At 35.2% G+C, this 21287-nt stretch overlaps 1 protein-coding gene across 1 annotated transcript; it reads left to right on the top strand.

Moving 5' to 3' along the window:
* Positions 1-11389: 11389 nt before the first annotated feature.
* LOC120613190 (disintegrin and metalloproteinase domain-containing protein 20-like) lies at positions 11390-13585 on the top strand. The gene has a single exon (XM_039875777.1). It carries the CDS (start codon positions 11393-11395, stop codon positions 13583-13585), a length of 2193 nt encoding a protein of 730 aa, XP_039731711.1. The 5' UTR covers positions 11390-11392.
* The last annotated feature ends 7702 nt before the right edge of the window (positions 13586-21287 follow it).

Here is a 21287-nt window from a genome sequence, read left to right as displayed (position 1 = left end):
AAAATGAAGATTTAAAGACTTAAAAATTACAGAGAAAGAAAAACAATTTGAATTGTTAGGACTTTTCCCCCAAGAACAAAAATGATTGTTCCCTGGAATATGATAATTCTGAATATAAATTAAGGATCAAACTTGGCCCACCCAGTTAGAGGGCCTCTGCTAAAGAAAAAGTGAAAACTTGTTAGTGGTGTAGAAGAGACTAGATTAATAAGTTAGAAGAGACTAGATCGATAAGGGCATCAAATTCAAAATTTAATTTTCCCCACACCTCATTTGCTGAGTTTAGATCCTCCGTGGGAGGCTGGGGAAATAGGTTGAAGTTTCTAAGGGCAGAAATATTTACAATCTGTCGTACTTAGAAAGCAAAGACGTAGTGGAAAGGGGCTTGCCTCAAACTTGTACTGTCTTCTTTTTAAAACATTTGCCTGATTTTGAAGGAGCTTGGAGTATATGGCAAAAATGGAGTATTACAAGATTTAAGTATCACTGTATAATCATCCATTGTTTTCAGAGCTGAGAAAATAGAGGCACGTGGGCTCTCATTAGAAAGTTTATTAAGGTATATGTGTTTTACTAAAACTGCACTATCATCTGACCAAACTGAATTCCTAATTGTACTGAAGTTATCAGTCACTCTGCCTATCTTTCGAACAGAGGAAAGATGGAAATTTCTCAAGTCAAAGGTAATTCTACCCTGAACTATTATGGTTCTTTATATATAACATCTGGCGAACAATAAAAAATTATCACATATCAAGAGGAAGAAATGATGGCCAATAATAAAGAACGACAACAAAGATAGTAAAAGAGAAGCTAGAACCCATCTAAAACATGATCCAGAGAGTATAAAAGATGAACAACAACAACAAAAAAACAGGAAGGAAAAGGAACAAACTGTGAAAGAGTAGATTCTTTTCACCAGAAAATGAGCATCTGTGTAAAGCTGTCAAATATCTATTCTAGTGCTTCAAAATAAAATATCCAAATTTAGGAAATTAGTGGAGTTTAAATTATAGACTGTTGTGCAATTAACTTCTAATTAATTAATTAGAAGAAAAGTCAGCGAAAATATCAATTGCTGACACATTAAAAAAACATTACAATATAGGATAAGTGATATGTGGAACAAATCAATAGACCTAAATTGTTAAAATAGAGCCCCAGTAGAGGAGGAGAAAGAGAATTAAATACAGTAATAAAAAACACATCATGGCTGAGAATTTCCCCCAAAATATGTAAACATTATCCCACTGCTTCGAGAAACTAATTTCCAACAGGATAAACACACAGACACATATCTAATAATATCATAGAAAACAGAGAAACTGAGAAATCTTAAGAGCAACCAGAGATAAAATCTCTATATCTTAAAAGAATGAAATAAGACAGATGTCTGACTTCAATAAAATAATTGAATGCAGATGATAATGGAATAGTTATTTACTTGGTTAATATAATTGCCAAGCTAGAATTCTTTAGTTTTTGAAAATTACCTTCAAGAATGAAAAAGAACAAAAGTTTCCTTAGGCAAAAAAAAAAAGTTATTACCAGCAGGTCAGCACTCAAAGACATACTGACCTTTCTTTTTCCATCGAGAGAAAGAAATATAATTGTGCAGGTGGGTGTGAAGTAAACAAGAAACAGTAAATATGTGGGTAAAATAAATTAACCGAACAGAACAATACTAATAGTATCTTATGGATTATAAATACATGCAGAACAAAATGCAAACATTTGTTACAAAAGCTGGGAAGCATGTAGAGTTAAAATGGCTAAGCTTCCAGAAGTATTGGGAAGAGGTAAATTAATGATGTGGATTATACTATACGATGTTGAGTATGCATGTTACGATCTCTGGAATAACCATTAAGATCATAAGATTATGTAAATATAAAAAATTGAAAAGACATAATAAATGATATTTGATCACTACAAATATAGGCAAGGGAGAAAGAAAAAATGCAGATATGTGAAATATAGGCAAGTGAGAAGAAAAAAACAATACAGATATGTGAAAATGGAAAAAGTTGGACTATGGTAGCTATAAGGCTTATGTAAAATGGATTGTATTAACCAAGTAAAAGACTGACATACTTCACAGGGAATGAAGTATAAAATCCAGCATCATGATGTTTATTAGAAACACAATTTAAAAATAAAGACATAGAGAGTGTAAAAACTTGAAAAAGAATTTTTTCCATGCATATATTAATGAAATTAAGTTACTATCATTCTTTTAATATCCGATAATGATCTTTAAGGCATGAAGCATTACTAGAAATAATGAAGAATATTTTCATAATAATAAAAGGCAAATTATCAAGAAGATATGACAATCTCAATTGTGTATGCATTCAGCAATGTACTTCAAATATGTAAGGAAAAACATGAAAATAGACAATCCACGATCACCAAAAGGGAGACTTTTAACCCACTTCTCTTAATAGCAATAGAAAGAATAGACAATAAATCTTGCAGGATGAGATTTTCAATCCATAATTAAGAAACCTGATCTAATAGAGATATTAACAGAGGGAATAATACTAGACTCAGTAGTAACAAAATTCACTTTGCTTCATCTGTATGTGGGCTGCTACCGAAGTCCACTTTATGGTGAGCCAGAAGGAAATCCCCCTAAAACTTTTGATGACTTTAACGAAGACTATACTCTCTAAATCCTATATAATTAATCCAGACATCAGTATCATTAAAGACAACTAGAAAAATTCCAATTGCCTGGTACGATTCTGACTCTGATACCACTTCTGATCATCAACTAAGATTCTGCACTTTCAATGTGTGTATGGGGGGTTCCCTATGTCACCAAGCAACCCTCCTATACCAGCTGAGATCTTACAATTTAATTCAGTTCTAACGCTATCTACCTGGAGACAGCATCAGATCCCGCAGGTTAAGTAAGGGCTCAGCTCGACCAGACTGCTTCCCCTACTTCACATGCCAATCACAAGTCCAGCTTGTCCCCTTTGCCTCTGACTGACCAGCTATAGATCAGAGGTTCCCATGACTTGCTCCTTGGGTTCAATTAATTAGCTTGAGCAGCTCATAGAACTTAGAGAAATATTTCACTTACTAGATAACCAGTTTGGTATAAAAGGATATAACTTTGGAACAGCCAGACGAAAGTAATACATAGGGCAAGGTTTGTGGGCAGGGGCACAGAACTTCCGTGCCCTCTCCAGGCATATCACTCTCCCTTCATTTCCACATGTTCGTCAACCCAGAAGCTCTCCAAACCTCATCTTTTTGGAGTTTTAGAAAGGCTTTATTAACCTAGGTATGACTGACTAAATCATTGGCCACTGGTGATCGAACTCAATCTCCAGCCCCTGTCCCTTTAAGAGACAGGGTGAGAAGGAAAGTTTCAACCCTCTAATCACATGGTTGGCTTCACTGGAAGCCAGCCCCCATCTTTGGCTGGTTTCCAAAAGTCACCATATTAACATAACAAAAGACAACTTTATTTCTCTCATCAGTTAGGAACACTCTAAGGGTTTAGAAGCTCTGTGCCAGAAACTAGGATGAAGACCAAGTATATATTTTTTATCATAAGTCATAATATCATAGTATTATACCTGGAAATGAAAGAATATATTTCTAAATATTCTATTCATGCCGAAGAGAATTCAAAACAGAAATTAGGAAAATTTTTAAACTGAAATACAAGTAACTACAATACATGTAAAATACAGTATTCAAATAAAACTGCTTTAAGGGACACGTATAGTCATATGTACCTATGTTTTTTTAAAAAAAAAAAAGGAAAGGATTAAAGATGGATTGATTTAATTTTTCATATCAAGAAATTAGAAAAATAACACATTAGATCTAAGTCAATCAGAGAGAGTCATAATAACAAGGAGGAGTCGATGAAATTAAAATAAATGCACAATGGAGGAAATGAGCAAAGAGAAAATTTGATTCATCAAATGAACTTTTAAAATATTAAAAAACCCTAACACAACTCATGCAGAATATACAAGAAAGAAAACAGGTTACCAGGAGCAGAAATGGAAAGGAGACATCACAAAAGAGCATTTATAATGAAAAAAGAAATGTGAAAAGCTTTTTACCAATAAATTTGACAATTTGGATAAACAAGTTTATTGAACAATGCAAGTTATCAAGCCAATGTTACAATTAATATTAAATAAACTGAATCAGTGTCAAAAAGAATTGGCCAGTCCCAGATTACTTTTTCAGTAAAATCTTCTAAAAATATAAGAAATATATACCCTTAATTCTTCAAAAACTTTAGCCGAGGGGAAAAATGAGGAAATAGCTCTACATTCTATGAGTCTTGGGGTACCTAATTCTCAAACCCGACAAGGGCATTACATATAAAAAAATCTGCAAACCCATTTTTTGAGAGTAGATATAATGGTGAATCCTATGTGACATTTTTTCCTAAAGACATTGATGAAGAGACAGAGATGGTACTCCCTCATCACTTCTTCTGCACACATTACTACATGTGTTAGAATAAAATTAAAAATAAAAGAAGTAAAATGGGACATGGATGAGAATGGAAGAAATAAAGCTGTTGTTTTTCACAGGTGGCATATTATACCTAGAAAATACAACTTATTAGAATTATTCAGTTAATGGAGAAGGTTTCTGATTATTAGGTGAGTATTCTATGCTCGCTTTCTACCATCATCAACAAGCAAATGGAAATAAAATTGAAAATTAATTTCATTTATGTTAGTAGCAAACATAACATGTCAATATATATGTAGATCAAATCGTTATGTTGAATACCTGAAACTAATATAATGTTATATATCAATTATATCTCAAAAAAAAAAGAAAGAAATCATCTGAGACATTGCCAACAGTATAAGTTGATGGATAGACTTGGATCTGCAAGGACCCCAGTCACAAAAATAAGTGACTTAGGCCTACACGCCACCCCTAAGATTGCTAAGAAGTCAGTAGCGGAGAAAATACTTTGGGTAAGTAGAGAGAACTCACAGACCTAAGAAGCTCAGCAAGCTTCAAGCAAGATAAATGCAAAGAAAATCATACTCATGTGTATTATATTCAAACTGTTGAAAACCAAAGATAAAGGAGATGAGGTGTGAAAAATGAATAGGAATTAGGCAGGGGTGGTCAGCGAGCGAGGGAGATTGTTCCAGGCAGAGTGGACAACATGTTTAAAGGCCCACACAAGTGGTTCCAGGAATTGAAATTAATTCTTTAGGGTTAAGAAAGTTAGAATAGTGAGAGGAGAGGTTAGTGAAATGAGCAAGACCCATAGAGAGAGCCTTGAGAGAGACTATTAAGCTGAGAGAAATGGGAAACAAAATTATAGCCTGGGTAACATAAACAGACTTGTCTTTGTGAAAAGTCACTATGGCTACAATATGTAGCATAGATTGGAGAGACAGAAGATAGAGTCAGAAAGAGACTATTGCAGTAACCAAGGCATAAGAGAATATTGGACAGAACTTGAGATGTGGCAGTAAGATGAGGAGTTACAGACAAATATACAAGAGCTATTTAGGAGGTAGAAAACGTAGTACTTGACGGATGTTTAGCTGTAAAGGATAATGGAGTAAATGGTGAGTGACGTAACTGCGTAATTTGTCCAGGTTTGCCTATATATCCGCATGCCATTTTCATTACCTCGTTTCAAATAGGATGATTGTCTTCATATACAATTATGATCATGCCACTCCCCTGCTTAAAGCTCTTCAGTGGCTCCCATCATGCCTCTGCTTGGAAAAAACAAACATATCAAAAACCTAGGAATAAAATGAATAACATACGTGCAAGATTTCTTCACTGATCAGTACAAGATATTGCTAAGAGAAATTAAACAAGGCACAACTAAATAAGGTATTATTACTATAGTCAGTGAATGAAAGAACACATTTTATAAAAGTGTCAATTATATCTAGAGTAATGTATAAATTAAATACGATCTTAATATAATCTTAACCAAAGGGATTATTTTATTATTTTTTACATTTGAGAAGCTAAACTACTGTGAAAACTCTGAATATGTAAAAGAATCACATATCTTGAAGAAAAATAGCATAGCAAGTAGAGTTGCACTACCAGATAGCCAAACCTATTATGAAAGTATAGAAATTAAGATAATGTGATACTGACCAATAAAATAAAATTAGATAAGTGTTTGTACACACAGACCAAGGGGGGAAAACTCTAAGACCGAAAATCTACCTTCGTAAGCAGAAGGCAGGAAAAGACCGAAGAAAGAAGCTGGCCACTCCAGTCTGGTCGTTGATGGAGTTTATTAAGGGAAACTTACCTAGGAAGCATGTCTGGTGCAGCTGCAAGACAAATGGATCCTTGTGCCAACTGGCAGATTTATATAGGGTAAAGTGTGAGGGGAAATGGTCATGGGCACTAGTATGTGAGCTTTACTACCAGCTTTACACGTGTATCAGGTGAGGCCAACAACCTGTTCCAGGAACCATCATATAGCAGGAGGCGAGGGAGGGGTGCTGATTTATGTCAGAATACCATCCATTATTATCAGACAGTCTCTAAGGGGGATTTTCAGAAAGCGACCTCCATTCTGGCCCAGGTCCAGCTGTGGGACAGACAGCGGTCACGTCATGGAACAGTCTCCCTTTCACAAGAAGCCAGATGGTCTTTTCAATAACTTGCGCTGTGTCGATAGGATATCAATTTGTAAAAGATACGTCTTCATTTCTACATCACACTGGTTGACTTCAGATCTAAGTGTCAAAGGTTAACCAATAAAGCTGTTGGTGGCAAACACGGGAATACAACTTTACAAGATAGATCTCCTTCAAATCAATGTGAAATAGACATACAACTCAACAGAAGATGAAAGAACTTGAACAGTCATTTCTGAAAAAAACGCTATCTAATGGCCAATAAACTTATAAAAGTGTGTTCAAAAGTATTAGCAATGAGAGCAGTGCAAACTTCACCAAGTCTTGCATAATTCTCCTTTCAGTTGAGACCTGTGACTTATACATCTTGCCTTCAGGGGGAGAAATCCTCAGCCTACTATCTATTCTATGAACATTATCTAGCTCATGTTTATTGGGCCCATGGCCGACAGAATAAAATCTTTTTTTTCTTGTATGACAATAATATTCTCAATAATCCTCTGCCTGCATTTGTTCATACCACTCAGCTCTCTTATTTGGAAATACTACAATATATTTGAACAGCTCTTCAATCTATTCCTGCTTGAATAGTATGTTTCCTAAAATCCTAACTTTTTATGCAATATTTTGTTCACTTAAAACGATTTTTATATCTTTTGAAATCTTTCCCATCCTTCAAAAGTCATTATAGGTCAGTCAGATGGTAAAATGAGAGGTCCCCTGCTTGTATCTCGCCATAGCAATGATAATTGGTCAGCTATCCAGACAATAAACTCCTAAAAATTGTCTGCTGGCTAATATTTTTCAGATCCTCCAATAAACCCAAAAGATATCAGAAAATAAAGAGACAAGAGACTAATTATAGGTCAGAGCTCAACTATTTTCTCAGGAAACCGTACCAAACCATTACATGGTTTCTTTAACTTCTCCCAGATTGCTTTTTTCCTCCATAATTAGACTAATTAAATATAGATAATAGATTCTTACTATAGCCATAAGCAACCATTATTTCCTCAGGGTAAACCTCTAATACACTCCTTAACTAATCGAATAGACTTTTTGTGTTTATCATACAAAAATGTGTTTTGTATATAGACAGGTGGTCTTTTTAAGTACTTAAGTAGCCCTCTCCGTTGCTCACATTTTATTAAGAGCCAAATGTAGTTACTTAACAGGGGACAGTTGAGACACTAGATTTTACCTCTATATATTGCTGTTTTATTCTGCCCAAAGTTGCTAAACTAAAACACGTGAGACACAATTTCTGTGACTGTCCTAAATAAATGAAACAACTTACACCTTAGAGGCCCATCAAATCAATGGCTAACACAGTCTTAAATAAATGAACAGTTTTCAAGTATTCGTTGGTCACCAAGACAAAATCATACAATAACTGATATATCTGTTATGCATAAGCGAAGACTTGTAACAAGACGAACAGTAAACTATGAAAAGAAAACCATGTAGTTAAATAAAGTTAGTCAAATTAATCCTTAGTCATATTCTTCTAATTAAGACCAGAGCATATAGAAAAGTGGATAGGGCCAATTTTTCTCATAATGCATATTGATATTTTCATACATTGATTCCTCCTACCCACCATTATCTAGGTAAATGAATGTGACCGCAGAACCATTAAATTAAGCCAGAGATTCAAACCCTCATAGTCAAATTTCGTTCTTTAGGAACTAGCTGTGACCAAAACTGTGGGAAAATGAGAAAGTTCAATGAGAGAAGAAGTGCAGGTTTGTACTTACTAAAATGGAAGAGGAATGGAAAGACGCTGGCAGTAAAACTGGCAGACAAAACCAGAGAAAACCTTCTTTCTGTTCCACAGCTAAACTCTCAAGGATACTAAATAACTAAACTTGTTTCCATGGTTTATCTCAGACAACCTGCTAAATGGAAACTCCCCAAATTAGCATTTTTAACTGCTAGCTAGTCAATTTACCTGTTAAATTTATTCCCACACAATTTTTTTGTTCACCTCTTCTTCTCAATTTTTTGCTTTTGTTTTTTCTTGCTGACAATTCCGTACTATTCTCCATCAGAGATGGAGCAGGTTTGTGTGCAGATACTTAATGTCTCTGAGATAGTCTTTGATATTCAAGAGAGATTTACAGAGGATTATTGATATCTGGTTTCTTTAGAGAAGGTTTAATAAGGGAGGTGACCTTTCTTTCTGGACCTTCAAGTGTTCTATAATATGATTCAGTGTTAAAATAATCTGGAAACAGGAGAACAGTGTGAATGAAAGTGCTGAAACTTAAGTGTTTAAACTCTGTGTAGGGAGCACTTATGACGAGGGTAAGGAAGTTATTTGGATCTATTCATATTAAAGAGAAATTAGAAGTAAGCTTGGGTTGGAGGTAGGGAAGCCACAGTGGGGAGGGACTTTAGCCAGTTGCCATGGTCTGTAGAACTGGGAGAGTCTTGTTGCTAAGTAGCTAGATCTAGAACTTAATCAATTCAGAGACCAAAAATAAGGGGATTTGTATTCCTCTTTCTCGTGCGAAGTCTCAAATGAAAATCTTTGTTCATAGAGATGGGTAATACAAACTATCTATGAATATGGCAACAGCTAGAAAGGACCATGGAAATCATTAATTCTACTGCTGGTAAGTCATTCAAGAATTTTACATAAGAAGAGATACACTAGTATTTGTGTATGAATGAATACAAACACACACACAAACAAAACATGAGTCTTTAACATGTATTCTGATCTTGAGGGGAATCTATTATTTCTATGATTTTCTATTCTAGTACATTTTACTTGGGTGAGAGCTACAAATGTGCATTTTAATGGATCGCTACTAAGATTTTGGAAAACAGTCCATTAGGCTATAAATAAGAGCGAGAAGGGAGGTGGTAATTAAGGTACAGAGATTAATCAAATTGATGAAACTGTGGGTATATAAAAAAATAATTTATTAATTGTCCATACATATATTAGTATTTATGTATTGGTAGCATTGGAGGAGGAAGTACGATAGGTTAGATGGATATTACTTAAATATGTTTACATTTGATGACATTCTTAAGAAGAAGAATATTTTTCAACGCCGTATAAGATGGAATAAAATCAAACTGGAAGGATAACATTTGGAGATGAAAGTGTACTGAGAGCAAAATAAAGCATCTTCAGAAAAGCAAGAGAAATCAATAATCCCAAAAGGATGAAAGAAAGCTTTGGGGAAGGTAGTATTGTCTTATGAGACAAAAACATAAACTTTGCAGTTTTAGGATTGCAAGGCGACCAACTCCCAAGTTCCAAGTTCAGTCTTTAGACAGATATATTTATCTCATAAACAAAAACATATATACATATCTTGTATGTAAAATACAAATACGAAAATATTTGCCTCGACGGTAGGAACATATCACATATGTGTGAAAATGAGAAATCTGGTATGAGCACAATGCCTGTCTGACAATAATGATTTGTTACTTTCTTCCTTGAATAAAATATTAATCAAACTACATAATGTGCACACACTGGGCTGTACACTTGGGAAACATAAATGAACAATACAAGCCTGAATATGTTAATGGTGTTGAGCACAAATTTAGGCAGAGTGGTTGGGGCAAAGATATAATTAGAAATTTGTAAAATTGCATCCAATATTTGATATATACATGCCAATTTTTATCTATCTAGCGTGACCATCCACAGTCATCAGATTGTTAAAGTACTGAGAGTTCTTCAAGTAATGACATCAAGAACCCCTATAAAAGTGGAAAAGACACAGGAAAGTGAAGTCCGCTATGAGAGATCTGAAATGCACTGATCAAATCGACTTCCCACAGTAGATAATATGAAAATGAAAAATGCCCAATTAAGGACCTATCATCTCCTGTATTGTTTACTCATTTCTGCTTAATTTTTTTTTTTTATTTTGTTTCAATGTACCCTGACATCTTTTCTTTGGAATCATTTTCCTATTACTTATGGAATCTTCCTTTAATTAAAAGCAACAGCAATCTCCTCTATATTCACACTTTATGACAGAAAGTCCTTTATCCCTACTTAATTCTACCAAACCTACCTCTCTTTGCCCTTGCAGTTTGGCAGAATTAGATGAAAACAGGAACACAGAAAGAAAATAGGACAAGTAATAAAATTTTTTGCATGGATTTATTATATATTGGGGACAACAAGAAAAAATAAAATAACTTTTATCTATCTCTCTTGCATAATGTGACTAAATAATTTATTATTTGAAATTGAAAGAAAAAAACATGTAAATATTTATAGCAAATCAATGTATATATACAATGAGACTCCTTCTCAAAACATATGTTCACCTTTCCATTAAGACCCTTTCGTTTTATATATTTATTCACACATATTCACATATTTAAAAACAGTATCATTAGTCACTATGTACCCTTCACCTAGATTCAGCTTATGGCCAATCACCAATCTTTTGTACATCCGCAGTCTCACACGACTTTATCATTCCTTAAGAGCAAGTGTGTGCAGTAAACTGAATCATGTCTTCAGCCAAGCACTAACCAATTTTAATCTGTGCTTTTCTCTTCCTTCTCCTCATTGGCCTGCTTATAACCCCCACACCTCTCTCAATCATTCTTTCTATTTTCTCTTTTAGTATGCTGCTCTGATGGTGTGACTCTGCCAGAGTGTCACAGATTGAAAGTCGGGTCTGGATTCAGTCAGCTCAGAGAGAGGAGACAGAACAGCAATGCTTCCTGCATGTCCTATTTTGCTGTCATCAATAGCTGCATACAGTAACTACATAATGGCTGTGGGTGAGGCTCTGGTGCATATGAGGAGCACTCTCCTGCCATTCTGGCTGGGGGTGTTTCTGTTTCTCTCTGGGTGTTCCCAAGATGGACACTCCCAACGCCATGGTCCCCCAGAAGTGGTGATTCCCTTAAAGGTAAAAGTCACTAGTGTCAGCATGAAGTCTCGAGGTTGGTTCTCTTACAGCATGCGTTTTGGAGGCCAGAGACACGTTGTCCTCATGAGGGTCAAGAAGTATTTGCTGCCCAGACACCTCCCAGTGTTCACCTACACAGACCAGGGTGCTATCGTTGAGGACCAGCCTTTTGTCCAAAATGACTGCTACTATCATGGTTATGTGGAGGGGGACCCAGAATCCCTGGTTGCACTCAGTACTTGTTTTGGGGGCTTTCAAGGAATATTAAAGACAAATGACATGGTTTATGAAATCGAGCCCAAAAGTCTTTCTACCACATTTGAACATCTCATATATAAGATGAGCAGTGAGAAGACACCCATGAGATGTGGATTAACAGATGAAGAAATAGCACGACAATTGAAGTTTCAAGAGAACATTAATTACACTTCAATGCGAATTGGGTATGAAGGCTGGTGGACCCACAAGCGGTTTCTTGAACTGGCAGTGGTGGTAGACCACAGACGGTATCTTCATCGCCAAAGTAACATCTCAAATGTGCAGAAGGAAGTATGCCTTGTTGTCAATGGAATAGATAACTTGTTTAATTCACTGGATGTTGATGTGCTTTTAATGGGAATTGAGATCTGGACTACAAGAAACCTCCTTGCAATAAAGAACATAGGTAGTCTCCTTTCAGAATTTTGCAAGTGGAAGCAAATTGAATTAACTAACCGTTTGCCCCATGATGTTGCCCATATGTTTGTAAACTATAGCTATGGTCTTTATCTTGGCTTATCCTTTGTTAAAACAGTATGTATACTTGACTATAATTGTGGAGTTGATAGTTTCCGGACTGATAATTTGTATGACCTTTCATTTATTGTGACACATGAGATCGGTCATAATTTGGGTATGGAACATGATGGTAAGAATTGTAAGTGTAAGGATGAACTGTGCATTATGCATGCAGGAAAAGTACAGTCAACTACATTCAGCAACTGCAGTTATGTTCAGTTCATGGACAACACTGCAAAACGAGATTGTTTATACACTACATCAAACAAAAAGGACATCTTCACATTAAAAGAGTGTGGGAACAATGTGGTTGAAGAAGGAGAAGAGTGTGACTGTGGTTCTTTCCATTTGTGTGTTCATGATCCATGTTGTCAGTCAAACTGCACTCTGGGACCTGGGGCTGTTTGCGCTTCTGGGCTTTGTTGCAAAGACTGCAAGATCAGGCCATCAGGTAGTTTGTGTAGAAAAGAGGAAAATGCATGCGATCTTCCAGAGTGGTGCAATGGAACATCCTATCATTGTCCAGAAGATGTATATGTACAGGACGGAGTCCCTTGCATGGGCGGTGGCTACTGCTATGAAAAGAGATGCAATAACCGTGAAGAACAATGTAAGAAAATTTTCGGCAAAGAGGCCAAGAGTGCAAATCAGAGTTGCTACACAAAAATGAACATCCGAGGTGACCGTTTTGGTCACTGTGGTATTAATGGCTCTAGGTACGTACGATGTGACATCTCAGATGTTCTGTGTGGCAGAGTTCAGTGTGAGAACGTGACAGAACTTCCCCTTCTGACAGATCATTCTACTGTGCACTGGACTCACTTCAATGACGTCACATGCTGGGGTACCGACTACCATTTGGGGATGACCATATCTGACATCGGTGAAGTGAAAGATGGTACAGCGTGTGGTAAGGAACAAATCTGCATCCAAAGGAAGTGTGTCCATATGTCACGTCTAGTAAGTGATTGTTCACCTGAGACTTGCCATATGAATGGAGTCTGTAACAACAGACATCACTGCCACTGCAACTCTGGGTGGGACCCTCCCAACTGCCTGGTAAGCGGCTATGGAGGCAGTATTGACAGTGGACCATCCCCTAAGAAAAATAAGGAAGTGGAGAAACGGAACAGATATCAGTTACTATGGTTGGTTCCTTTTCCTGTCTTATTATTATGCTTGTTAATTTTGTTTATTATGACACGAAAAAAAACAGATGAGAGTCAAAAGCAGAGTGTTACTGCATCTCAAGAAGTAAATGAAACTCCAACTTAACCCCAGAACAAAATATCAAAACTTCACCTAATGAAGAAGAGCAAAATGTTTTTATTTCATCTACGGAAGAACAGCAAAATGTCCCAAAAGTATCTTAAAAAGAAAAGCCAAAATTTGCAGTTTCAAAAAGGACCCCAATTTCCAATGTATGAAGTTTTAGTCCACTGGCTGTAGAAATGTTATAGAATGTGTCACAAATCATTGACAGAATCCTGAGATTTTTCCTTACTTGGGAGCATAAACATTGGCCATTAAACAACTAGAAAAAAATGTGCTAATTTCTAGAAAATTCTATTTTCTATTATTTTAAATAATTTTAGTGTTTAATTTTTCATGGAATTAATCTCTTTGTGTTTCCTGAGCAAAGGCACAGCTCATGGATAATGTGTATGTTTGTGTTTATAATTTGCTGTCTCAATTCCAACCACCCTTCTTCTTTGTACTCTGCTTTGTCACACAGAGAATGCTAACAAAATCAGATTTCTTCTTTGCCTGTTCTCTATTAGTTTCTGCAATAGGAGAAAACTAGAGGGAGACTGGAAATGGGAAATTTTTTGATTACTGTTCATGTCAGTGTTGCCTCATTAACAGCTCTCACTTTTGCAAAGACAGTAATTTTCAGGCTGCACAATGTTACTATACATAATATCTTACATATAAAATTATATATTATATATAATAATTATAGATACATATTTTTAAGTAACTATCAGACCCAACAGTATTGTCAGCCTCAGAGATACTGGTACATTACCAATATCTTACCCTCGGGTTTTAGAATGCCTAGTCTTTGAGTCCTTCACCAATCTCTGAGCTTCCAGAACTAGATTGGCTAACCACTTCCACAGAGGTCGAAGTCTTAGATCCACAGGACTTATTCCTAAGGCAGAAATTCCAATAATCCCACTTCTTCCCTTTGATTTCCAGTCCTAGGAGCAATAGCTACATCTTGTTAATAACTCGTGATTATCTCAATGGTGTGGTTTTCTTTTATGACAGATCTCAGCTGATACAGTATTATCTTAGTATAATGGAAAACACAGGAAGGAGTCTGACATCGGAAACTTTGGAATTTTTTACACCTCTGCCCTTTACCACCTTATGGGCATGATTTACATTTCGAATTACTTCAAAATCTGAAAAGACAAGAAATAATACTTGCCACTCAACTCCTTCATAACTTTACTTATAAAATAGGGTAAAGAAGATTCTTACAATTCTATATAGGATAAGTATTCCCTTTCAGGGGGAAAAAAAACTAGAAAATCCCAGTTATATTTTAAGAACCATTTTTAAGGACATTAGAGTGCTAAGGAAGCAATGTGGAGTAAATGACCTAAAATCCAGACAGAGAAATCATTCTGAAAAACATTGAATCTTGTCGGCCATTTTTTCCTCAGAGTACATGGTGTCACTGGATGTGAACTGAGCCTAACCTTGGCCCCGTTAGAAGACTTCCTCTTGAGGGAAAGAGATATGCCCAATGCTCTTAGTTACTACACAGGTTTAGATAAATTCATAAATTAGACATTGAGAGGCCTGTAATTCACAACCTTTTTTCCCCAGGTCACATTTACTTATTTTTAGAGCTTTGTGGGATGCTAGTGAGCTAGTCTGAAATTTCTCAAAAGCATAGTTCCCTAAAATCATGGTATGTTTCAGACACAAGAGTTGGTAAAAGAAAGCTTATCTCAAGCATCTGTACCCTCTCCCCATAATACACTTATGTGCTTTTGATGGTGCATGTGGCAATCGGTTGGAGAGCTGGGTTGTGATCCTCTAGATGATGATGTGATCCACTCGAGATGAATCCCCCATAATCTTTCAGAGCTGAGAAAAAATAGTCACATAAACTCACAATTGAAAGTCTAGCAGGCCCATGCCTGAACAGCACAAAGAAAAGAAAATTTGCCCAAGATTTACTAAAAACTCAAGCATCTATGACCTAGCCAATCCATGAATGAATTTAGGAAATGAGTGTCTCAGGCTGTCCTCCTAACAGAGCAAACAGAGAAAACTCTCTAGAAGAGCCACCTGAAGCTTCTTTGGTTGTTTATATACAATTTCCTGCACACAATAAATCATTACTATACATGCTAAGAGCTAAAATTTATGACCTATTACTAAAAGAAGAAAAAGAAAAGGAAAGAAAAGGAGAAATTAAAAGTAATGTCAAGGTGACCAGATAGTGAGCAAGAGTATATTAAAAAAAAATCATAACTATGATTAATACAGTTTAAAATAGAAGAAAAAAAATAGAATAAAAGAAAGAATATAGAATATCCTCAAGTGAATTTGAATATACAAAAGTATAAATGATATTTTAGAACTAAAATATGAAAATTATATTAAGAATTTGGTGGATGGTTTGAACAGTAATTTAGGCATGTGAAAATACAAAATTACTTATCTGGGAGACAGTTTATGAAAAAATCCCCACACCGATGTACACCAAAAAAAAGCATTAAAATTGAGCTTTACTAATATATGTAACATATTAAATGTTCTAACACTTCTATTAGTAGAGAATTAGAGAAAGTGAAAGATAGAAGTGAATAGAAATAATATTCAACAGATGTTTGTTGGCAATTTTTTTTAAGGGAGGAGAGATGTCAACTCATTGCTTCAGATCAGGTCACATATTTCTCAGAGGCATGGACAAATTCTATTTGTCTCGTTGCTTTTGTTCTGACTGTGATACCCTTAACAATCTGTCAAATTGTCTGATTCTTTTTTCTGCCTGCTGAATTCTTCCAGCTATCTCTTCAAGTAAATGTTTTATTTTGGTTATTATAATATTCAACTCAAGACTTTTCATTTGGGTGTATGTATGTATGTATATATGTAAGTATGTAAGTATGTATGTATGTATGTATGTATGTAAGAATGGATGGATGGATGGATGGATGGATGGATGGATGGATGGATGTGGATGGATGGATGGATGGGTGAATGGATGGATGGATGGATGGATGGATTTAAGATTGTATGTCTTTATTGATATTCATAGTGGCATTCCATACAGCTAGAATTTTGTCAGAAGATGTCCTATATCCTTTTGAACCAGTGAGGTTTCTATCTTTTGTTGATAAATGTGATTGTGGTCTGGGAATATTTCAAGTTAGCCAAATATGATGCACACATTGCTCCTGAGCGAGTGCACTTTAGCAAATGTGTGTAGACTTCTGTACACACAGTGATGAGTGGGATGCAGGAGAGATCTTTTTGGCTGTCTCTTTTTCTGATCTCTGTTAAACTTCTGATGGACTACCATTTTGCTTGTTGCTATGAGGTTCTTGGAGTTGACAACCCACTACAAAATGCTTGGTGCCAAAATCTTCATTATTTTCCATAATACCCTTACTTATGAACTTCTCCATTCTGTATACCAAATAAAGTCAGTCTCCTCAGGCAGAGCTCTTCCTATGACCTGAATCTCCCCTGGCAGAACATCTGTGCCACTACATAGGAGTGGTAGATGTAGACAGTATATATTTTTATCAAAGTGACATGCTCACTGTATAGGTCGATGTGAGAGGAAAATGATATACCATGGTCTTCTAGGTTGCCCTTCTTAGCATAGAACACTTGCTCTACAAGCAAAGTGGGACAAGCAAAACTGGGGACTCAGTATTCTAAATACATTGTGCCTGAGGCCTAACTCTCACCCTTTGAGTGATAGCTGGGTGATTGAATTTGTTTACGTCCACGTAATATATAATTTCCAATACAGAATCTAGGGAAGAAATAGGTAAGTGTGAGGTCTACACTTGCTTGGATGAAACCACAGCACAAGACTAGGAACTTAGGGTTGAATGAAACCCCTTTCATCTTGACCACTTCAGTTCAGAGCACAGAGAGTAACATTGACCTGGAAAATGGGATTACATTATAAGTCAAATGCCACAGCTTCTTTCTGCTTTTACGGAGATTTTAAAAATATATTTGGACAAATGTTTCTTTAGTTTAATTCATAAATATTCAATTATATAACCTTAGATCAATTTCCAGAGACATTAATTTTTTTATTAAATTTATTGAGGTGACATTGGTTAATAAAATTATGTTTCAAGTGTAAAATTCAGTATGTCATATGTATATTGCATTGCGTATTCACCACCCAAAGTTAAATTTCCTTCTGTCACCATATATTTGACCCCCTTTACCCTTATCTTCCTCCCCTCCTCCCCGCTTTCCCTCTGGTAACCACTAAACTGTTGTCCATGTCTATAAGTTTTTGTTTTCCTGTCTTGTTTGTTTGTTGCTTTCATATATCTCATATATGAGCGAAATCATATGGTTCTCAACTTTTTCTGTCTGACTTATTTTGCTTAGCATGATTATGTCAAGATTCATTCATGTTGTCACAAATGACAGTATTTCATCTTTTCTTATGGCCGGGTAGTATTCCATTGTACATATGTACCACATCTTCTTTATCCAATCATCTATGAAGGACATAGTTTTTTGAGGAACCTCCATACTGTTTTCCATCATGTCTATACCAATTTACATTCTCACCAGCAGTGCATAAGAATTCTTTTTCCTCACAATCTTGCCAACACATATTATTCCTTGTCCTGTTGATCAGTGGTCCCCAAACTTTTTGGCTCCTAAGAGAATTTAATACCTGATGATCTGATGCAGAGCTGAGGCAGTGATGCTAGCACTGGGGAGCAGCAGCAAATACAGATGAAGCTTCTCTCGCTGACACTCCGCTCACCTAACAGGCCACAGATGGATACTGGTCCATGGCCCAGAGGTTGGGGACCCCTGCTGTTCATGATAGCCATTCTAACAGGTATGAGGTGGTATCTCATTGAGGTTTTGATTTGCATTTCCCTAATAACTAGTAAAGTTGAGCATCTCTTCATATGTCTGTTGGCCATTTGCATGTCTTCTTAGGAGAAGTGTCTAGTCAGGTACTCTGCCCACTTTTTAATTGAATTGTTTGATTTTGTTGTTGTTGTTATTGAGTTGTATGAGTTCTTTGCATGTTTTGAATATTAGCCCCTTATTAGAAGCATTGTTTGCAAATATCTTCTCCCATTCAGTTGGTTGCCTCTTTGTCTTGTTGATGATTTCTTTTGCTGTGAAGAAGCTTTTTTTAGTTTGATATAGTCCTATTTATTTATTTTTGCTTTTACTTCCATTGCCTTTGAAGTCAAATTTATAAAATCCTCTCTAAATCTAAGGTTCATGAGTTTAGTACCTATGTTTTCTTCTGTGCAATTTATTGTTTCAAGCCTTATATTTAAGTCTTTGATCCATTTAGAGTTAATTTTGGTGTATGGTGACAGACACCAGTCTAGTTTCATTCTTTTGCATGTGGCTTTCCAATTTTCCAGCACCATTTACTGAAGAGGCTTTCTTTTCTCCATTGTATATTTTTGGCTCCTTTGTTGAAAATTATTTGCCCTGATATATGTGAATTTATTTCTGGGCTCTCAATTCTGTTCCATTGGTCTATGTGTCTGTTTTTCTGCCAGTACTATGCTATTTTGATTACTGTCACTTTGTAGTATAATTTGAAGTCGGGCAATGTGATACCACCAGCCTCATTCTCTTTTCTCAGGATTGCTTTGGCTTTTTCAGGTCTTTTGTGATTCCATACAAATCTGATGATTTTTTGTTCTATTTCTTTTTAAAATGCCATTGGGATTTTGATGGGGATTGCATTAAATCTGTACATTGCTTTGGGTCACATGGCCACTTTAACTATGCTGATTCTTCCAATCCATGAACATGGAATATCTTTCCATTTCTTTGTTTTTCTTCTATTTCTTTGAATAATACCTTATAGTTTTTAATTATAGATTCTTCACATGCATCGTTAGGTTTTTCATAAGTATTTTATTCATTTTTTGCAATTGCAAAATGAATTGGTTTTTTAATTTATTTTTCTGAAATGTGTTAGTGTATAGGAACACAAGAGACATTAATTTTTTAAAATTTTTTATCAGTTAAAGGGTTGTTCCTAAGGAGAAACTCTGCCTAGCTCTTCACACAATCACTCTAGAACTACCACTCACCTGACACTTTGAAGAAAAAAAAAAAATACTACCAGATATTCAGTCCTATTACAAAGCTATAGAAATTGAGATAGTAGAAAATGACCAGTGACATAGAATAGAAAGCTGAATAAACTTTTCAGTAGCTTGTGTTTGTCAATTAATATCCATGTGAAAGTGATGTATCTTTTGCTCTACCTTAAACTGCACACTGAGATCAATTCCAGATTGGTTTTAGTTTTCAGTGTCAACAGTATATTAATAAACTATCAAATTAAAGCAGAAAAAGTTAATTTATGACCATAGAGTAGGCAAGTTTACCTGAATGAAAATAAAATCTGAAAGTGAAAACATCAGTTGTTAAATAGACCATTAAAAGTGTGTCTACTCTTCAAAAAATACCATTAAAAATTAAAATAGATGCTACTTGAATATTTGAAGAATATGTTTGTAAAATCCATGTATTAAAAGGAATTTATACACAAAAAATATATAAGACTCCTTCAACACTGTGATATTAAAGAAAGATAGTTCAATGGTAAATTGGCCAAAATACTCAGTCACTTCTCAAAAGAGGACAGCAGGTAAACATATGAAAAGGTGATCAAATTTTTAGTTATCAAAAAACACATATTAAAACTGCAATTTTATAATATTTTATAACACCAGAATGACTAAAATGAAAGTTTTGATTGAACATATTATAAATAAGGTTATAGATAATTAAAACTCTGATACATTGGTGTTGGGTGTGTAAACTGCTGGAAACCCGCTGGAAAACTGCTCATACTATTTCCTGTGCCTAAGCATATCATATACTCTAAGTAAGTACAATCTGAGTTAAAAGCCTGATGGAAATGTCTTCATGTTTTCACTGAATGACATGTAGTAAAAGTTTCATAAAAAATATTAATCATTATGCCTCAAAACTAAAAACCAACAAGTGTTCATAAATGGTTGTCTGGTTAAATAACGAGGTAAATCGACACACTGGTGTACGGCACAGGAATGAGAAGGAATGTTCTACAAATACATGTCACGACATGGATGAATTTACAAACAAAATACTTAGTGACATAAACAAGCTGCAGTAGAGGTCATATAGGATAATTTCATTTACACGAAGCACAAAACTGGTTAAACTAATCCATGTTATCAAAATTTAAGATAGGGATTATTTCTGGAGGGCACACAAAATATGAATGTTATACTTAAGTAAAAAATTTTTTAAATAAAGTACAAAATGTTTGGATAGTGTAAAAATGTAAGTTTTAAAAATAAGTCCTTCTAAAAGCATTTCCTGGGTATTGCCCAGTCAGGCTTGATTGCTCTAACTCTTTGCCTTATTTTGGTTTATGAAGAAATAATGTAATCTGACTTCTCAAATATATGGTTCATGCCGAAAATGTTTAATTATGCTAGGTGAATTTTTTGTCTGTTTTAGCACTTAGTATATTTTTAAACTTAGTAACTGAGACATTTAAGAAGCACCAGGACTTAGGCTAATGTCAGGGAGAGGGTAGTGTTCATACAGTATTAGGATCAAATACAGTTCACAAATCATTCGTTTAGTGACTTACGTTTATTAGTTACAACGATTAATTGAATATTTAAACCAAGATCTAAGGCAAGGTTACTTTAAATTGATGATATCAAGTACTTGAAAAATAAAAATGAACTTTTTTTTTTTG

The sequence above is a fragment of the Pteropus medius genome, unplaced genomic scaffold (genome assembly GCF_902729225.1).
Source record: "Pteropus medius unplaced genomic scaffold, Ma_sr-lr_union100, whole genome shotgun sequence".
NCBI classification, from domain to species: domain Eukaryota; kingdom Metazoa; phylum Chordata; class Mammalia; order Chiroptera; family Pteropodidae; genus Pteropus; species Pteropus medius.
This window is presented reverse-complemented; position numbering and strand designations above follow the sequence as displayed.

What these genes read in the sequence shown, in the direction of transcription:
- LOC120613190 (XM_039875777.1), top strand. Translation starts at nt 11,393, where the DNA reads ATGGCTGTGGGTGAGGCTCTGGTGCATATGAGGAGCACTCTCCTGCCA.